This window comes from Zeus faber, assembly GCF_960531495.2.
Source record: "Zeus faber genome assembly, chromosome: 10".
Classification (NCBI taxonomy): Eukaryota; Metazoa; Chordata; class Actinopteri; order Zeiformes; family Zeidae; genus Zeus; species Zeus faber.
In genome coordinates, this window is record NC_137199.1 from 14218823 (window position 1) to 14239794 (window position 20972).

Genomic DNA, 20972 nt, shown 5'->3' on the forward strand with positions numbered 1-20972 from the left:
ATTTCACACAATTTCTACTTGTTGGCATTTTTTTTTTTAATCAGTAGTTTTACAATATATGTCAAAATTGGCATGACTGACAGTAGTAAGTGTACATCACTCATTAACACGGTACCACGTCATGCACAAAAAAGACATTTAAACTCAAGTACTAGTGAAGTACTTGACTTATAGGGAAGAGCTTCTGGAAAAGCTGACAAAAATGTAGTGTTGCTGCCACAGGAGCCACAAAAACATCCAATACTTCCAGCCAACTCCATTCCACAATATGGACGATACCCGTGGAAAAGGAACAATGTGGATGATAAGTGTGGCTCAAAACATATCAAGGTGTGGCCTCAGCATACAGATGCCTGTGATGTAGACCTTGTTGGCAGCAGGCATTTTGACTTGTCGTGGGGAAAACAAACAGGTGTAAGGAAAGCCCTCATGATGAGCCTAAGATAACAGCTTGTACCACACAGAAGTTTAAACCTGCACTTTTATTCTCACTGCAATGGAAATCTAGTCCAGCAATCGTAAGAAAAAGTCATTGGGACAGAGATATATTTTCTCTAAACTGTATGCCGAGATGAAACCCAAAATTCCTCCTCTACCACTCCATAGGCAAAGTTACAGTAACTAACCAGTGTTAGTATCCTCCAGTTTGAGATTAGTACTTTAAGAATCTCCAGCAATGTTTACGTATACTAACTGATTTGAAAAATGAATAAAAGTGATTAAAATAGTTACGGTTTTTTTTTAGTCATGTCAGCAAATCCTACCGGTAGTTTAACTTGCTTGTGCCCTATTACGCGTTCTGAAAGTAACTATTAACCTTATAGCCAGCTTACATACAATGTGTGTATTTCATCAGGTTACTTGAATTGACAGGACGGTACGATAACAGCTGATATCTGCAATAATTTGTGAGTCATGCCATCACAATGTTAAAATAAACCAAAAACACTTTGGAGCTCATTTTCCTCTGACCTTCTAGAACAAGCGTGTCCAGACGTGTGCATCACTTTTAAGTGTTGCGCTATCAGGGCCACAGTATGATTGCCATGCACCAAGCAATAGTACAACTACACTACATATTACTGTATGTAGTTCAATGGGGCAATGATAACCATTGGCGGAAGTGATTGGCCCTCTGCGAGGCTGAATCTATTCTCTCAATACTGGATCAATTTAAGATATTGTGATACTCATCAGTGGGTTTGAATCTTGATTGATAGCAAATATGTATATACAGTCAAGAAATAAGTTGATAAGTCCCTTTTTCCTTCAGCGACTTCTTGTTCCACACGTATTTGATGCTTTTAATAGAGGTATAAACATTTCTCAGGCACATTATTACTTGAAATGGTTACTGGGAGGTGTGACATCAATTTTGGTTTTCTATCATTTCAATACATCACTCCAGAACAAGTAAAATCAGTAGTGTGATAATTACACCAGCTTACGTTGGTTAGGTTTTGCAAACTACGGCTCACTTAAATTTGGCCGCTGTGACGATCGGGAACTTCGTGGGGGTCCTCAAAGTTCTCAGTGGGCTCAATCCCCTCCGAAAGACCCGCGTGGAAGAACGCGGCAACGACCGCCAGGAAAACCCGTTCGTTATCTTTGCGAGGGGTGGGTCTTTCAAGGCGGGCTGATGGCGTCCACCGCCTCAATTCAAGCCTTGATTACTCAAACACCAAAGAGCAGGCGGCTTCATTACCCCGTGCTTGCCTTGCCCCAGATCCCTGACCCCACCCTGACCAAGTGTGAGACATTTGTATGCTGCTCTCCATCCACCTCCAGCCTCTCTCTATTATGCCACTGGATGACAGATCTAGACACCGGCGCGTAAAGTACGGGGGCCGACCGCCCATTCAGCACGAGTAGCGGTCCGCGGCTTTAATTGTCGCGGGCTGTTCATCTTCGCTAACAATGGCGGTAAGCAAAGGGATCCGGCGAAGAAAGGCGCGACGAGTCCCACAAAGGAAGTGATTTAGTTCACCGGGCGATTCATAAGGGGATGTTTCCAGGGGGGCGGCGATAATGTGCCGCGAGAATGATTGCGGTGAGGTAACTGTCGTTGTGTCGGGCACAATGGTGGTACACAGGCAACAATGGGGGCCTTTTCTCCCTCCGCCGTGAAGATTGACTGCGAAGTTTGGAATGTGCGTCCTTCAAGGAGGGAGAGTATGTTATTGAGCTCGACAAGACGTTCCATGAATTATAGATCTGAAGGCCTGCGGAGCTCGTCGGACAACACCAGCGCCGGACCTGAAGTGGGATCAGTCAGATACTTATTTTGTTTAAAGGATGGTTTTCGAGGATTTAGTAGTTGTTATGCGGGGGTTTTAATGTTGTGACGGGGCTATTTCTACCTTATTAGCGTATTTGATTTTCAAATGTCCTCTCGATGCTGAGCTTTTGGGAAAACCTATTTTCCAGCTCCTCAGTTCATTTTATTTTTTTATTACAAATTCATTTTGAAGGCAGCCTTACAAAAAGGCCAGCGGCTGCAAAAAACAATAATAAAAATGCTATTTGATGGGTCGCGTTTACTGTTTGAATGCGAGATAGAAAAAATAAAAGAAATTTAAAAACGAGACAGCGCGAGTGTAGTTACAGTTTGTTCTCCGGGAAAGTTTGAGAGAGAGAGCCCCATTAAAATGATAGATTGCAACGTGTGATGGTTTATGCAAAGGGGCGCTTTACACCCACAAAGCCGTCTAATTGCATTCGCTTCCTGGGAGAAGTGGGCAAATGTTGAATCTAGATTCTCAGGCGTATTGGCAGCGAGACCGAGCACAGAGGACGAGGAGAAGGGGACGGAGGAGGATGGAGGAGGGTGGAGCAGGGTGGAGCAGGACGGGTGGGGTGGTGGGACATAAATCTTGACAAACAGTAAAAGCCAGTGTCCACATCATCTCTCGGCCCTGACAGGCTCTCCCATGCATGAATTCAAAGGCGCTGGAACGCTGAACGGATTCATTTTGATCTGACATTCATCATGCAGATCAATGCCGCAGCCCGTCGTGTCAAACAGAAACACAACACGGGCCAGGAATGGAAATGGGGGGAAAAAGGAAAAGAAAAGGAAAGAATGCGCAAGGAAAGACAGCATATCTACAGACTGGTTTCCAATGGAGACCCAAACCCCAAAACCCCCAAACCCCAAAACCCCAAAACCCCAAAACCCCTACTCTACTCCAACGTTTGTTCTGGGAACTTTGGTCCATGTGACGAGCACTGTGTGGAGTGTTATCCTAACTGCTGTTTCTATCTATCTATCTATCTATCTATCTATCTATCTATCTATCTATCTATCTATCTATCTATCTATCTCTCTATCATCTATCCATCTATCTCTTCCTCCTCTTCATCCTCTTCCTCCTCCTCCTCCTCTTCCTCCTCTTCCTCCTCTTACTCCTCCTCCACAAACCCCATAATAACATTTACTACAGCTGGAAGATTAGATGCTCGGATGATTTCACAAAGTTGATCTGAAGGGCGATCTTGACTTCATTTCTGAGATGAAGATGGCTCGCAGTCATCCATATTCATATTTTGACAGGTCCACGTTGTTTTTGGGAAGGAAGCGGGACTGGGTCAGCGCTCAAAAACAGATTTGTTTCTTTGAAATCTGTATTTTTACCATTTTGGTTCTCGCGTTCCATAATACAGTAGAAAGTAAAGAGGGAGAGCATTTTTTTTTAATATATTGATTCTAATTCTGAAAAATAAATGTATATACTGCCTTTCACTTTCTTCATATGTAAGAGCGGTGCTTGTGATCGATCATATCCAACATTTGGAATGTGAAGGTAAATCAAAAATGGTCGACACATATTATTCATTAATATCAGTTGGGAGCCCTGTTGTTTGAAGAATCCTGGTTATTTTCGCCCAGTTGCCAGCTTTTCTTTTTCGTTTTCTACCGGCACAGTCAATCAAAGCGTAGATTGCATCTCCATTTCGTTCCCGGACGGAGGTTCTGAACAGAGGAGACATTCATTCCGTCCTTCTGAACGAGCCGCCTGCGCCGATGCTCCACGCCGGAGCAACACCCCGATAACTCAGAAGAAACCGTTTCACTGCGACAAATGTAATCGATTGGGAATTAGCTCTTCCCTGCTCAGGGTGAACGGGTTTGGTGTTCTCCTCTTAAAAAAAAATAAAAATAAAAAATAAAATGGAAGAGAATCAGCTGCCGTGGAGCTCGGATCAAGGTCTTGGCTTGTGGAATGGACAACGGAGATCTCCTCCGTCTTCACCCTTTACATGTCATGGTTCTCCCATGAGATATCATCATGGATAGTTGAAATATCATCCAATCCCCTTTTCCTTTCAGCTTTAATTCAAAATTTGGTGGTATCACGGTTTCTTTCACTTTCTTGAAAACAGATTGGGGTTATGTGGAGAAGCGTCGCGGTGCTGCAACAGCAGAAACGAACATGTGTCCACAAAGTATGTAGGTTTGTCCCGACTTCACCCCTCAGTCAATCTCTTCCCGAAACGCCAGATTGAATTCCTAATTAAAAATACACCTGATGTAAACTCCTGGAAAGTTGCTGATCAAATATTTTGAAAAACTCAGAAACCAAGCTGCTTTGTCTCTTTTCTTTGGTAGTTTGTCCTGGTGCTAATCCACAAAAGGAAGGAAGGAAGGAAGGAAGGAAGGAAGGAAGGAAGGAAGGAAGGAAGGAAAAAAGGATCCGATGGGTAGTGTGCTAATCCTCCAGCTCTATCTTCTCATCACTGAGGAGGTTGGAGGAGGCAGCCTTTACACGTCAAGGAAGGAAGGAAGGAAGGAAGGAAGGAAGGAAGGAAGGAATTAAGGAGGGAGGAAAGAAAGAAAGAAAGAAAGAAAGAAAGAAAGAAAGAAGGGAGCTGGAAGATGAAGATGCACAGGGAGATGACTTCCCAGCTGACCAACTTTCAGAAGGAAGGAAGGAAGGAAGCGACGGGCAGATGGGAAGTCTGCTTCATATTGTCCTTGTCAAGGATGCTGGGAGAGGCTATCTGTGCACATGAAGGGTTCGGGTTACGGTTAGGAAGGACGGAAGGAAGGAAGGAAAGACGGAAGGAAGGAAGGACGGAAGGAAGGAAGGAAAGACGGAAGGAAGGAAGGAAGGAGGAAGAAACGGGCAGATGGGAAGTGTGCTTCATGTTCTCATCAAGGAGGCTGGAGGAGGCTGCCTGTGCACAGGAAGGAAGGAAGGAAGGTAGGAAGGAAGGAAAGAAAGAAAGAATGAAAGAAAGAAAGAAAGAAAGAAAGAATGAAAGAAAGAAAGAAAGAAAGGAGGGAAGGAAGGCAGGAGGGAAGGAAGGCAGGAGGGAAGCCACGGGCAGGTGGGAAGGAGGGTTCATCTTCCCGTGAAGGATGCTGCAGGAGACTACCTGTGCGCAAGAAGGAAGGAAGGAAGGAGGGAAGGAAGGAAGGACGGAGGTTAGGGGGTAAGGAGGGAAGGCGCAAGGCCACGGGCAGATGGGACGCGTCTGATATCCCTCACTCAGCATAATGAGACGGGAACGTGCTTGCACCCGTCTCGCGGCCCCGTCTGATGGCGGCAGACAGCGCCCACTCGCCGCGGAGGGATCTTTCGCCTCTTCAAAGATAATGAGATGACAATGCATTCAAGCAGCATTAGAGCGGGAGAGCGAGACGGGGGAGACGGGGGGGGTGGGGGGGGGGGGGGGGTGCGGGCGGGGCGGGCGGTGCGGTGGGGGTGTAGCGTTCTACACCACTTGTCTGCTGCCTTTGATCAAGGCAGAGAAGCAACTGTCTCTTCTTTGGATCGGTGTTGGACTCCCGAAAGCTTAGATAACTATTGTATCAGCGTCAGTCTCACTTACAGACCCGCAGCTTTACCTCCTCAGCTTTTCGGCTGTTTCCACACACTCGGAGTTGATGTTTGTCACGCCGCCGCCACTCGCGCGTGTTCAAATGTGGCGACGGCCGTACCGCGCTGCTGAAATGCAAATTCAGAATCAGATTTGGGGGTGTTTTTTTGTTTGTTGTTTTTTTTTCCCGCCGGAATTTGGGCGTTTCTCTACGGACAACTGGCGCTAAGGCAAAGAAGAGAAAGTACATTTACAAGAAAAATAGTAAATGAATGGAATAAAATGAAAATAAAATACGTGACATTTTTGATTTAATTGAATTCAAGTAAACTCAATCCAATTCAATGAAAATAAATATTCATATAAGAAGTTACAAAAAATACAGAGGATTAATAGCCAAATATCCAGAATATCCAAAAGGTATTCGCAGGATGCATTATTGGCATAGATATCACAGTAAGAAATTATACATGAAATGTTAGGGTGGTTAAGGTTAGAGGTGGAGTGGTTACAGTTAGGATGGTTAGGGTAAGGGGTAAGGGTGGTTAGGGTTAGGGTGTATAGGCTTGGGATTGTTGGTGTTTGGGGTAAGGGTGGTTAGGGTTAGGATGGTTAAGGTAAGGGGTAAGGGTGGTTAGGGTGTTTAGGGTTAGGGTGGTTTGGGTTAGGGGTAAGGGTGGTTAGGGTTAGGATGGTAAAGGTAAGGGGTAAGGGTGGTTAGGGTGTTTAGGGTTAGGGTGGTTGGGGTTAGGGGTAAGGGTGGTTAGGGTTAGGGTGTTTAGGGTTAGGCTGGCTGGGGTTAGGGGCAAGGGTTGCTAGGGTTAGGGTGTATAGGATTGGGGTTAGGGTGGTTAGGGTTAGGGTTAGGGTGTATAAGGATTGGGGTTAGGGTGGTTAGGGTTAGAGGTAAGGGTGGTTAGGGTTAGGGTGTTTAGGGTGCTTTGGGTTGCTAGGGTTAGGATATATGGTATTAGGGTTAGGGTTAGAGGGTTAGGGGTTAGAGTGGTTAGGGTTAGGATGGTAAGACTTAGGGTTAGGTTGGCTAAGGTAAGGGAGGTTAGGCTTACTTGTTAGGGTTAGAATGGTTATGGTTAGGGGTTACGCTCGCTAGGGTAAGGGTGGTTAGGGTTCGGGGTTAGGGTGGTTAGGGTAAGGGTGGTTAGGGTTAGTTGTGGGGATGGTTCAGGATTTTAGGCTTGGAATTAGAGTGATTTGGGTTAGGGTCGTCACCAGGGGCGAAGAAACATTGTTTTCCCTGAGGGTGAGGAAACTCACGCAACACGCCAAAACGCAGCGGCGGCTTGAACCCTGACAGGGAAGTCACTGCAGCTTGACACTTCCTCAGTGCGTCCTCAAACAATAGCCTCCGTCACATGCCCGACAACATTTCCAAAGACAGAAATATGGAGGTATTACCCTTTCTTTTGTTTGTGCTTATTTGTGTTTATGGTCTTTTTTTGTATGTGTTTGTTTTGGGGTTTTTTTTGCTTTTAATTCTGCTCTGGTTATGGCCATCCTCAAACGCTTTCTGAAGTTATCTTTTCTTTCTTTTGGCTTATTTTTTTTATTGGTGTCTTTTTGTCTGTTTTGTGGGTTTTTTTTCACTCTGGTTATGGCAATTCTCAAATGTTCCATTTTTCCCACAGTTTCCCTTTTTCCTCTTCCTTTTTTTTTTGTTGTTTCATTTCTTCTCTGCATAATCCTCAAAGACCAATTCTGTCAGTTCAGCTGTGTAAAATAAAACGTTGGCAGAACTTTGATAACAACGTCTATTCATTATTATTATTATTATTGTTGTTTTATGTGAAATGCACTCACATGGTATAATTGTGTTGTTTCTATGAATTTATGTGCGTGGGGAAAAGAATGTTGCCGCAGTGATTTTCAAGGAAGCCCTCCTTCGCACACACAACCTTCTCTGCTATGCTGTTTGTAAGGCGGCCTCTCATCACTCCTCTCTCTCTTTTCAGCCCTAACAAGGATGGATAAAACACATGATGGGGAGCAGCTGCTCCTCGTCGGCTCACAAAGGGAAAGACCAAAATGCGCGACCCGAAATAGACAAAATGTGCAGCCAGAATTCAGCAAAAACTGAACTTTTGTCATGGAAAAAAAATAAAAAATATATAATAAAAAAAAAAGAAGAAGAAAAGGAAAATAAATCCTCAATGCATGATAAAACCTCCCTCCCACATCAGACACCATCTTGCTTTGTGCAGCATTCCTTAAAACTCAGCAAGAAGCTATACTTTGCAACAAAAAAAAAAAAATAATTACCATCCAATTTCTCGACATTTCATCATCGTCTTTTAATAATTATGCAGGGTTATTAGCTCAAGTATTTGTCCTTGGCATTTTTAATGCCGGTTGACATTTATAATGAAAAGTATTTGGTTCGTGCAGATCTTGGATTCTGCCGCTAGCGCGTCGGCTGCGGTGCAACAGCGCCCTCCACCGGCGGCGGCCGACATTACACCCGTCAACACACGCCTTGCCCGTGGGTTTTGGTTTGGGGAGGGAGTGCGCGGAAAGTCATTATAATTCCTTCGTACTTTTGTTCCCAAAATGACCCTTTATTCCAGCCGGTTGACATAACAATGGCCTTTGTTGTTTTCCACGGTTCAATAGAACTTTTTGCAGTTTCAACAAAGGATAGTTATTTGGTGAGATTTGGGTATTGATGGATCACTTTTAGCTGCGGCTTGGAAAACATCAACTATATCTGCTAAATGAAGGCATTTATCTTGAATTGCACCGGGTTGCCGGTGGAATGAATCGACAATTTGGGTCCAGACTTTGTTTTTCAAAGTATCTTATGTCATGTTTATGTTCATAATGTAAAATTAAGTTAAATGTTCCGATCCTGCATTCAGTATCAGTGGAAACTAGTCAATAATGTATGGGGTTGAAAAAGAAAAGAAAATGCATTGGGCTCAGGAAAATGTACTTTTTTTAAGCCCTTTCTATACCCTTTCGGTTGATAATGGTCTGATATGTTCAAAGGAAAACTCTGAACCTCATTTTGTGGATCATTTGAGAGTCAACCCGCGTTGGCGTCAGAACCTTGTAAACTGTTCCAGTATCGAGGGGGCAGAGCTGAGAACACGCGGAACAGATCGGGTCGTCGCGGTCGTCCTCACAACCATCCAAACATTTGATTTTCGTCCATAACAAACACCGGGGCCCGTGTGGATATCATTCTGTTCAGATCGTGTTTCTGCCTTAATCGCCACCGAATCAGACACGTGTGCGCGGCGGCGGCGGCGGCGGCGGCGGCGTTCCGGCCCCACGCAGCGTCCAGTGGGGATGAACTGGCATCATCCGTCGCTCTCGACTCGCTCGACGTCTGCCTCAGCCTCATGACTCATTATTTGGTAAACAACGGAAAGCCACGGAGGCAAACAGCGGTGGAATCTGGTCATTTTGTCAGAAAGAGATGAAGCGCCGCGTCTGCTAAGATCTGAGCGTCTTTTACATAAAAGCCTCTTGCGGGGGCATCGGATTCAGAGTTTGGGTTAAAAAAAAACCAACAACAACAACTGAAAACATGGAACTCGACGCTCGGAGCTGAGTAGAATGAACTCGTTTTTATTAGAGTAGCATGCTGTACAAAATGATGATAGAAACATTAAAAGCAATATTTGGCCTCAAAGTTGCAATGTTATAATTCCAGTTTACAAAGTTTCCGTTCCAGAACGAGTCGGTATAAACAATCGACAAATGAAAAAGAACAACAAAAGAAGGAAAAACCAAAAAGAGGCCGCCCGGTCGGACCCCGGGGGGCCGCATGCTGGCGATCAGAGGGGCGGCGGCGTCGGCCCTCGAAGTTCCGAAAGTAAAAGCGTTTGCACAAAAGTCCTTCCGCCAGGGACGACGGAGGGCCTCGTCTCCACCCAAAAGCCGAAATGAACCACGCGGTCGCGTGATTTGGCGCAGAAGGCGCGGCCCCGTGAGGTCGGGTGAGCGGCCGGGCGGGTTCACGGACGCCCCCCCGCGCAGTCCGTGTGAAATATCAATATGATATAGTTCGCATCATTCACAAGTTTATTTTATTTTTTTGTAAACCTTTTTTCATTCTGTAACACGACGGCTATGACAAGCAACATGACTTTGGTGTTCTTTAGCTACAGGATCAATAAAAACAAGGCGGGGGTCACTTCTGAAGCCGGCTTTACACCGAATCCGACAAACGACAACAACAAACAGGAAGTCCATTAATTCCCATGGAATGGCGTCGGACTCCGCACGCGGAGAAGCTGTGAGGGCGCTATGATAAGCCCCACCCCCTCTGAGATAAACGCCGCCCCCTCCACGATATGCACCGCCTCGCCTGTCGTCATTTCCCAAATTAACGCAGACGCAATAACTAGAAGTGATGCCAAAAATAGGTAAATAAGAACCGAGCTTAAAACTAAGTAAATAAGTTACGTGTATAAAATAACGAGGTTATTAACGTAAACGCTGGATGTCGCCATATTCACTATCGATAAATCTTTTCTATATAAGTGAATATTTGTATATTGCGTTTTCGGTCGTTCGGTGTGAAGCCAGCTCAAACCATGAAAGATGCCATTTGCCGCGGTGCTAGCCATCCCTCAAAATGTCATACGACTTTTGTGTTGTTTTGGACGCTGCCGCACACTCCGGACAGCCTGATAAATTGGGGAGAGCAAATTGGTTCCGACATCTGGATTCCAACCGCGCAGCGCAAATCCATGGAAATTCTCGAACGGTTGAAGATGTCCGGAATGTCTCGTTTTATTTTCCCCCTTCTTTTCCATTCCGCCGGTGGGCGGGCGAGTGCAGCAACGGTAATGACAGCAAACAATGGTTTGTGGACATTCTCTGTGGGGGTTTTGTTTCCACTCTGAACGTCTGGGGTTACAAAAAAAGAAAAAGAGAAAAAAAAACAACAAACAAACAAAACAGCCAGTTATTCTCCAAGGACCCTCTCCCTCCCTCCCTCCCTCCCTCCCTCCCTCGCTCGGTTGCTCCGCTCGTCCGCTCGTCTCCTCCGGTTCGGCCGCTCACGGCAGTTTGACCACCACCACGCAGGCTCCGGCCCGGCCGATGTTCAGCGGAACCTCCTGCGAAGGACAGAGAGGTTAAGCAGCAGCTTCGGAGCTCGCTGTGTGGGCCAAAGAGAAAAAGAACACAAACAAAAAGAAGGGAAAAAAAACTTCACACACACACACACACACACACACACACACACAAATAACACACACACAGGAACAACAAAAAATACAAATAAAACTGGACACAGAAACAACTAAAAACTGGGGGTTTTTTAAATTAAAAATGGAATGGAAAAAGTCTAAATTCGGAAGCTTTGCGGTCTCAAATGTGTTCGTTAAAAAACGTTAAACAAAAAAAAAAAAGGTCCTAAACCACCTTCGATCCTCTGGCCAGACAGAGCAACTCGGTGCAGGAAATGGAAACGATGCGGATGTAAAAAAAAAAAAAAGTGTTGTCTGTGAAAAATGTTCTTCTTGCAGCCCACTAAAAGTTATTGACGTAAACATGAACAAAAACCTATTTTAAATGTATCAAAAATAATTAAGAAAATAACTGATTTATATGCCCTCTGCAATCAATACCATGATTGATTGTGTACAATTCAGTTATTATTATATTTTTTTTAATGCAAGCTAATTCTCAAAAGTTTACCATCGATCATATAGATCATCATCGAATAACAGGTGAAAGGGTTCTGGCTGCTGAACCGGATTAGCTCAATCCCTGGCTGCAGATGGGATCAGCTAGACGAGCCTGTGAGAAATAATAAAAAAAAACACACCTTCCACCACCCAAAAAGCTTGAATGATTCAACCGACGCCTTCTTGCGTCTTTAAATTTTAGAGTTCGAATAAAAAAATAAAAATAAAAAAAAAAACATAACAACTAGATCTTGAGATTTCAATGCAGCTGCATTCAGAGCTGCTGTCAACTATAACCACATGAAAATGCAAGTTTACCCCCAGAGAACTAGATTATCCCTAAGAACAATGGGATTGAATGTGTTATTATTATTATTATTATTATTATTATTATTATTATTATTATTATTATTATTATTATTATTATTATTATTATTATTATTATATGCAGTAAAATAACAGGAAGCAGAAAAAGTTGACAGAGTGGTACAAGTATCTTTCTTTTAATGAATTCAAATTAAATACAGTGTATGTTGGCATATAAGACGAAGTTACCATGGAAGGGAACTGTTAACTTGTATAGTTCATCATTATTATTATTATTATTATTATTATTCTGAGATGTAGCAGATATCCCGCTGCATTGTGATGCTTTGGTGTGGCGTCACCTCCGCCACTGCCGTTATTATTTTTGCCATTATTGCTGTTGCTCTTCTTGTCACGTCACCGAGAGCGGGCGCTCACCTCGCTCCACTCGTTGTTCTGGGCGTCGTAGGACTCCACGGTGCTCAGGTAGGACTGTCCGTCGTAGCCCCCCACGGCGTACAGCCTGTCCCCCAGCAGGCCGACGCCCACCGCGTCCCGGGGCACGCTCAGTGACGACACCGTGGTCCACGTGTCCGTCTTGGGGTCGTACCTGCATGGGGGTTTTCCGAGGGGTTTCAAGGGGTTTCAAGGGGTTTCAAGGGGCGTCAACACCCCGTCATCTCAGATCACTTTTGCCACCCAATGTGTAAAGGGCGGCATTTGAAGACGGGCCCATTACTCCGAAACCCCAATAGGTCGAAAAATGTCACATTGGACACGGACCACACCCTAACCCTGATCAACTCTAACCTTATACCGAAACGTAACCATCTCCAACCTGACATTTTTCGGACTATTGGGGTTTGGGAATAATGGGCCGTCGGAGCTGGGTCTCCTTCAAAGTGTGCATGAGTGACCAGGTTTAATTTAGTAACCAGTGTTTTTTTTTTTATTTTTTTGTATTGCAGACAGTATAAATTCACCGGATTTCACGAGAAACAAACAAACTTACTGACTGTTTTTATTTTTTTTTATTATGAATAATTTAGAGACACTTTGACTTTCCTTTCCATACAAATCGAATAGAGTGTGGTACTGCAGCCACTAGATGGCGCCAGACACTACAACATGAATAACCGTCCGTGGATCAAGTCATCAGATCACTTTAGGCACCAAATACTGCTTTAGTACACTGATGAAAAAGCAGGGTTTGGGACAGCACGTTCCATCTTTTTGTTGATTGTATTCATAATTATTATTTATTAATGTTTATTTATTTATAATGTCACCTCCAAATCGACTGTGTCCTTAATTCACCAAACCCAAAATTAGCCTAAGGCCAGAAATCTGACCTTGGCAGTTGATGAGTTGAACCTCGTCCAAATACAGCGTGCAACGTAAAGTGGTTCTCAACATGGGGTCCCGGGGACCCCCGTTGGGTCCTTCGAGAACTTGCAGGCGGTGGGCGGAGTTTCCCCGTCTGGAGGTTTGTACTAAATCATATATAACGATAAAAATCTTCTTCGATAAGACAGAATCTTATCGAACGGGGTCCGCGGAGTAACCGATGGTCCGTCCCTGGCATGAAATGAATCACTGATGCGCAGCCTGCTTTGGTTTTTACTTTCAATAAATGAACGTATTGGACCGACTGACCTCTCCACGCAGTCGGACAGCCGGGAGCAGTGGTTGGAGGCCGGGGCGTCGTGGCCGCCCACGGCGTACAGGAAGCTGTTGTAGGTGGCCACGCCCACGCCGCCGCGCCGCTTGGCCATGGGCGCGCACATGCTCCACTTGTTGGTGTGCGGGTCGAAGCACTCCATGGACCTGAGGCACGAGCTGCCGTCCCGGCCGCCCACCGCGAACAGCCTGGAAGACGAGGGCGGTGAAAGTCACTCGGTATCAGGGCTTTGAGATTATTGGACTGTCATTGGATCATTAAGCTTTTTGATTTGACTTTTTACCAGCTTGCATAGCGCTACTTCATCCTAACTTGTGCAGAGAGATGTGTCTCATTTTTAATTTTCGTCTCTTTCTCGACTTCACTTTTCGACTTCTTCTTTTTTTTTTTTGCTGCTGCTGCTGCTGCAACGCCTCAATTTCCCTTCGGGGATTGATAAAGTGTTCCCTGAACTTATCTCTTATAAATCTCTGGCTCCAACCTTGAGGCGCGCAACATATTATGGACGCCCAACCGAGCCCCGGTCGAGGTGAAAAGTGAGGTTCCAATCGAAACAAAACGCACGAGAAGAGTCGGAAGGATCCGGCCAAACGGAGCGAAAGGACGGCGAGGCACCCGGGCCGCCGTCCGCTGCTTCCCCCTCAACCACCCAAAACGGGGATGATATCCAGACTCACAAACGCAGCCACGGAAAAAAATGGACTGGACCAGATGTCCATCCGCAAAAAGAAACAGACTAAGCAAAGAGCGGTGCTGCATCAGAGAGAGAGCTTGATCTCCTCCCATGACGCTCCTTTTAAAGGAGCGGGGCGATCAACATGTGATTCTGGACCTGGGAGAGAGAGAGAGAGAGAGAGAGAGAGAGCGCTTATCTTATTTTATCTTGTGTTTCACTTTTACTACATTTCAAAGCAAATAGGCCGCTGCTATACTGTGTTCCACTTCTCACACTGCTCACGATCTCTCACTGGCATTTCTTAAAAATATAAATGCATCCATATTTTTATACATCAAATTCCATATCCTTGTACATTATTATGGGAACACTTGCGTTAGTGTTACTATAAGTTGTACAATGTTGACGACATCTTTCTTCTCTAAGCAGAGTTTGTAAGTAATGTATATATGGTATATATATATATTTTTCATCTTTGCAAAGTAGTCAGTTAGAGAAAGGTATTTAGTTCTAGTAGGCAGTTCAAGGCAGTGAAAACTCCGAAAAGCCCTGGAACACGTTGTATTTTGGTGTAGGAGTGAGTTTCAAATACTCTCTTGATTCTTGACCTCACACTGCCCCGCGGTGGTGAAACCCAGTGAAAGGCACAACACGCAGCCAGCAGCCATTGTTCTGAGCAGAAGTTTGAAAACTAGGCATACTAGTCATAAAATTATGAGTAGCCGTGTAATAAACGTGGTAATATGCAGCCAACCGGTCATTTTCGCAAAATTACCCATAAGTGTCAACGGCCATTATTAACAGATCAGCAGTCATTATTGACATAACTGACCACTGACAGCCGATATCAACCAATCAGAATTGAGTATTCCACAGCGCCTTGTAAAAATGATGCTGAGCTGGAGGAGCCAGTTCTGTCAGACAACTTGACACCGCCACGCGCTTCCACGCCCATGTTTGGCTTCGGCCTATTTAGGCAGCCAATTCCCCCTGCCCTACCTGCTTTGCTGCCGGCTTTGCTGCTTTCCCTCCCTCCTGGTACTTGAGTACGCGTTTGGCTCAGTACTTCCCGGCTCTCGCTTGTCCTTTTAATACTTTTTTTGTGTGTTATTTCCTTTCACGTGACGGGTCCACGCGAGGCGCCAATGATAATGAACGTATTCCAAACGCGACCGTCTGCCTTCGGTATCGAATAACATTTGATCTTTTGATTTCCCATTTTCCTTGAGAGCGATCCTCTCCCGGCTCGTACATCTGTTCAGTGTCTCCTCCTTCGCAGGCTCCACAGCAGGAATGTGGAGGCTGAGAACCCGTCCTCCTTGTTGTCTATTTCTGACCCAGTTTCAGAAATAACTCCAGAGCCTTGCACAGTTTTAACAATGAATTCACTTGTGGCCGAGGCCGCCAGCCACTCCTCGTTTCGCGAAGTGCGGCGACTTAGAGCTCGTCCAGCTGCATCGCTTGGAAATGGGGCCGCGATCAGTTCTCATTACTTCTCTTCAGTTGAAACGTTTTGTTCTGTTTGTATTGCGCCACTTGGCACCAGGGGCGCTAAATGTCAACCTACTGTTGATGCAGAGTATTATGGTTACTTTTTAGGTTTATTGCATATTGTCAAATGTGTCTATGTTATATTTTTGACTTTACTACTGCTTGTCTATCTATCTATCTGTCTGTCTGTCTGTCTGTCTGTCTATCTATCTGTCTGTCTGTCTATGTATCTGTCTATGTATCTGTCTGTCTGTCTGTCTGTCTGTCTGTCTGTCTGTCTGTCTATCTATCTATCTTTTGCATGGCCTACAAACAGTTTTAAAAATTAAAGACATTTCATAGTTGCTAAAATAATGACTTGGACACTATTATGACAGACTTACACAAAACATTACCATCAACAATATTTTTTACAAATACACTAAATGTAGTATTTAACATCTTTCATTTCATGTTATGTAATCAAACCATTTGCTCTTCGGGTCCGGCTAAAATATTCCTTACTCCTTCATCAATGACATCAATCATCGGTCGGGGATGGATCAAACAATCAATTGGGGATGGATCAATCATCGATCGGGGATGGATCAATCATTGGCCGGGGGTGGATAAATCAATCAATCATCGATGGGTGATGGATCAATCATTGATCGGGGGTGGATCAATCATCCTTCAGGGATGGATCCATCATCGATCGGGGATGGATCCATCACCGATCAGGGATGGGTCAATCATTGATTGGGGATGGAGTTGGAGACTTTTCCCACAAACTGATCAACGTACTTTCCGTTGAGCGCGGTGACGCCCACGGTGCTGCGCGGCGTGGACATGCTGGCCACGTAGTTCCACTGCCGGGCCTGCGGGTCCCAGCGCTCCACCGTGTTCAAGTAGCTCCACCCGTCATGGCCGCCCACGGCGTACATCGGGCCCTCCAGCACCGCGATTCCTGGGTAGGCAGGGACGGGCAATAAAAATGTGATCCAAATTCTGATGCAATATACCCCAGAAAGGTAGAAAATGTACGGTGCATGGTTGCCATTGCTCTGAAATGTATTAAGAATAAGCCAATTCTCCAAAGTCAGAGTGAGAACGCAAGCATTGTTTGTGCTTCATGAAAGTTGAAAACATCTCTGGTATATTTGAATATGAAATGTAATGAAAATATGATTTCTGAATTTCCAGCCTGGGGATTAATAAGGTATTATCTTGATATATACATACACAAAATATACTGTTACATAGATAGATAAATAGACAGACAGACAGACAAACAGATAGATAGATAGATAGATAGATAGATAGATAGATAGATAGATAGATAGATAGATAGATAGATAGATAGATAGATAGATAGACAGATAGACAGATAGATAGATAGATAGATAGATAGATAGATAGATAGATAGATAGATAGATAGATAGATAGATAGATAGATAGATAGATAATAATAGATAATAGATAATATATTATTAGTAGTAGTAGCAGAAGTTGTAGTAGTAGTGTTTCTTGACACTATGTATCCTCCCAAAAAATAAGATATAAACCCCTAAAATCAGTAATCTAGAGTAGTCAGTGGTAACAGATAGAGCCGTAAGTAGTGTTTTGTTGTCTAGTTGTCGTACAACTACACTTCATGGTGATACAAACACGGCGAGGCCGAGCCAAAACACTGTCAAAACACACGTTTTGTTTTTTTTATTTCTCCAAATTTCTACAGGATACGATCGATGGGAAAGAGACGAGGCGACATGTGGAGTTCGAGGTCTTCCATCTGCTGCCGACGGTTCCTGGAGAGCGCCGAGCCAGAGGCTACTCGCTCCACAGCGGAGCGTGAGTCATCCCTGCACAACACTCCACTTCCACTTGGCAAACAGGAAGAATATAAAAATGTGCTGTTACTCCTCCTCGCACCAGAGCCACAGAGGAAACTGGAGAGTGGGTTCAAAAAACAATGGCTTTATGTGCTATCGCTGCTATTCTCCTCCTATGAAAGCGGGTATTATCTTAAGGAAACAGGGCAAACAAACCTAAAACGTCAGAAACCCTGAACAGGAAGAATTAGCGAGAGTCCACCTCTTACTGGGGGACGCTTTTCAAACCGGGCCCTGTCAGAAATGTTGCTTCCGATCATTTCTAACTGTTGCCGTTCAATGCATTACTATTGAGACGCTTACCACTCTGCTGCAAGTTCTCACCGTGTGTAGATGCAGTCCAATGGGGAAAACATGTTAAATATCTTTTTTGAAAACTCACAATATAGTCAGACTGCTTTTATGTGTTATTCCGGGGAAAAAATGATGCAAACTGTGCATTTGATCGGGTTTTTCAGGGTTTTATTGACTATGAAGCACTTTGGCAATTATGGCTACATCTGTGTAAGAGACTAGAAACCGGAAGTTGTGTTGCTTCCTACCGGCGACCTGCAGTGTCCAACGTTAGGCTCTGGATGTACTTGCTAAAAGTGGTTTTAAATAAAAATGTGATATTATTGTGATTCATAATATACATTTAAACTTGCAGCAGAGTGGTAAGTTTCCCAATAGTGAAGTGTTCTGGTTGAGCTTTGAACAGTTATAAATGAAGCGATAAATAGAAACCAACATTTTAATCATTGCAAAACAGCCAACCTACCCTTTAAGGCAGTGTTTCCCAAAGAGTGGGTCGCGGGCCACGGGTGGGCAGTGAAGATACTGCAGGTGGGCCGCGAGAGGTCATTTACAATAAATTAACAGTTTTAAATTTTTAATTTTGTAATTACGTTTGAAATAACGATAAAATATCTACGATTAAATATTTACATTTAAAAAAGACATAAACAGCAATGTTTTTTATTTGTTAACCCTATTTCTACATAAAATGTGGATGGATTATTAATTCGCACTGCATTGCCGTAGGCCCACGTTCAAAGAGAATTGTTCTGTTTATGAAATAAAAATACATATACAGGGAAATACTTTTTCCAGTCTCGCCTGCAGATCAGAGTTGTGATTAAAGGTCCAGGTGAGACCGATTTCAAATTGGGCCAGCGGCATTCTTGCGTTTGGGACGAGCCGCCTTCAGGAATAGGTTAATGAGAACATGATCTTCCTCCCCACGACAGCCGGGTCAAAGCCACAGCGGACAATGAGCCCCAATATATTCGGGCTCCGATTGTGAGCGCGGCGAGAGAAGGACGGACAGAAAACCCACGGCGGCGGAGATCAGGGACGACACAGGTCTATCTATAGAAGCTCATCTTGTGCTCACCCATCACACAGGGCGAGAGGGAGGGAAGGCGGGAGCCGAAGGACTCGACAAGATCTCGGCGCTCCGTGAGCCAGGCGCGTTTCGGCCATAAATCGAAACACTCCTGAGCGCAGATTGATCAGCCGCCAACCGGGGGAGGAAGGGGAGCCACGAGGCTTTGATACGGGAAAGGCGAGAGTTATCAAAGGTCCGTTCGGAGATTTCCCAGCGTGCCGGCGGTGACCCGCCTGCAATTTACAGCGTTTCGGGCGACGCAGGCAGTGGACGCGTGTAATAAAAAAAAAATCATCATAATAATAATAAAAAACGAGCAGGAGAGAGAGGAACTGTTACTGCAAGGGTCGTTTTTTTAAGGAATAGGAATATATATATATATATATATATATATATACATACAGTATGGCTGTTGTGTGGATGTGAGCTGCTGGGATACTGCAATTTCCCTTTGGTGATAAATAAAGTATCTATCTATCTATCTATCTATCTATCTATCTATCTATCTATCTATCTATCTATCTATCTCTCTTTCTATCTAACTATCTTTCTATCTATCTATCCATCTATCCACTTGTCTATCTGTCTATCTGTCTGTCTGTCTGTCTGTCTGCCTATCTATAATATCATCTTCTCATTGCAATTCTCAGAGTGTGATTGTGTGTATCATGTAGCAGACTGCGGTTGGACATTTTCTTTGTTTTTATATTGATATCATCAATTATACAAACTCTTAACTGTTAGGCCCTACTCAGCGCAATCAAAATTAACAATGCCATATTTTGCAATGATAAGGTCCATAATTGTTTGTGAGGACATTTTAAAAAAGATTGATTTTCACATTAACCGTTGTGAATAACAATGATAATAATTATTATGATGATGCTGATGATGATGATGATTATTATTATTATTATTATTAATATTATCATTACCATTATGCAGCCTTGATGTTTTATACACCGGGTGATAAAAATACTTATATTTCATGATGCATTATGTTGTAACAATATTTCCATAACATTATATGGATATCGTACCCCATATGTTGGGATTATAACACAGGGCGTGATATTGATGTACTTCTTTACTTTCAAATAATTATGCAAAATTTATTTGAAGCCAATAAATGTCACGGCTGAGGATGATGAGTAATTACATCGTAGTGTAACGCGTTAATTTTACCTCCGTGGGGTTTGGATCCTAACTGGACAGATTGGAAATGGACATTAAAACAGACATTTCAGTGTGATTGAATGTCATATTACGGCTGAATATCATCACCCAAATATAATTCACTGGACAAAATAAAAGACAATTAACATTCAACTCAACATAAAACACTGTGGTGACCTGCGGGAGCTAAAAATAATGATCTGCCATATTTTATTCATGTTAATTTGCTATAGTTCTTTAATTTGCTATAGTTCCTGTGCATAGAATATCATATTGTGTTTTCTGAATATTGTTGTATATTTGTCTATTTTCATTTTTTTAATTTGGCTTTTTTTGTATATTTGTATATTTCTTTTTCAGAATGTTAAGCTTTTGTTATGGTAATTATCATATACAGCAATGCACCATTCTTTACCACAAAAAAGATTCTGATTATACAGGTATGATTGTTGTTCATGTTGTTTGTTTTTGCTCATTTTGATTTCACGCCAATTTTATAACACTCTTAAAATCACTTGGAAGAAACAAATTGCATTTGACATTTTTGAAGAATCTGGACAGTATCAGTATCCTCTACGGCTAAAATCTAAACTTTTTTTTGGAGTTTTTAAACTTTATTTGATTGTTATATGTGTTTGTGGGAGCTGATGCGGGACTGGTGGGAGGAAGTGGAAAGTGGCAGTAAAATATGCAAAAATGTATTTGAAGCAAATGTCATTTATTGCATTTGATTATTTCCTGTTCACAGAAGAAATACGTCTATAAGAAATATTTTCAATAAGAGTAAGGAAATAGAAAACTTTTGAGTTTGGTAGTTGAGTTTCCATCGCTCTACTCTCTGTTGTTTACATTTTACTCTGCTCACCATTCATACACACTGAACCTTACACACCCCCAATAAAACAACAAATGGCATTT

General features: G+C 43.5%; 1 protein-coding gene across 2 annotated transcripts in view; it reads right to left on the reverse strand.

Moving 5' to 3' along the window:
* Positions 1-10806: 10806 nt before the first annotated feature.
* Positions 10807-20972, reverse strand: part of klhl4 (kelch-like family member 4) — a 40424-nt gene continuing 30258 nt past the window's right edge. For both annotated transcript variants that reach the window (XM_080008673.1, XM_080008672.1), the window contains 4 exons: positions 16421-16583; positions 13446-13658; positions 12228-12399; positions 10807-10910 (listed from right to left, as the gene is read on the reverse strand). In XM_080008673.1, coding sequence (XP_079864799.1) covers positions 10851-10910; positions 12228-12399; positions 13446-13658; positions 16421-16583 — 608 coding nt within the window. In that variant the 3' untranslated portion in view covers positions 10807-10850. The remainder of the gene's footprint in view (positions 10911-12227; positions 12400-13445; positions 13659-16420; positions 16584-20972) is intronic.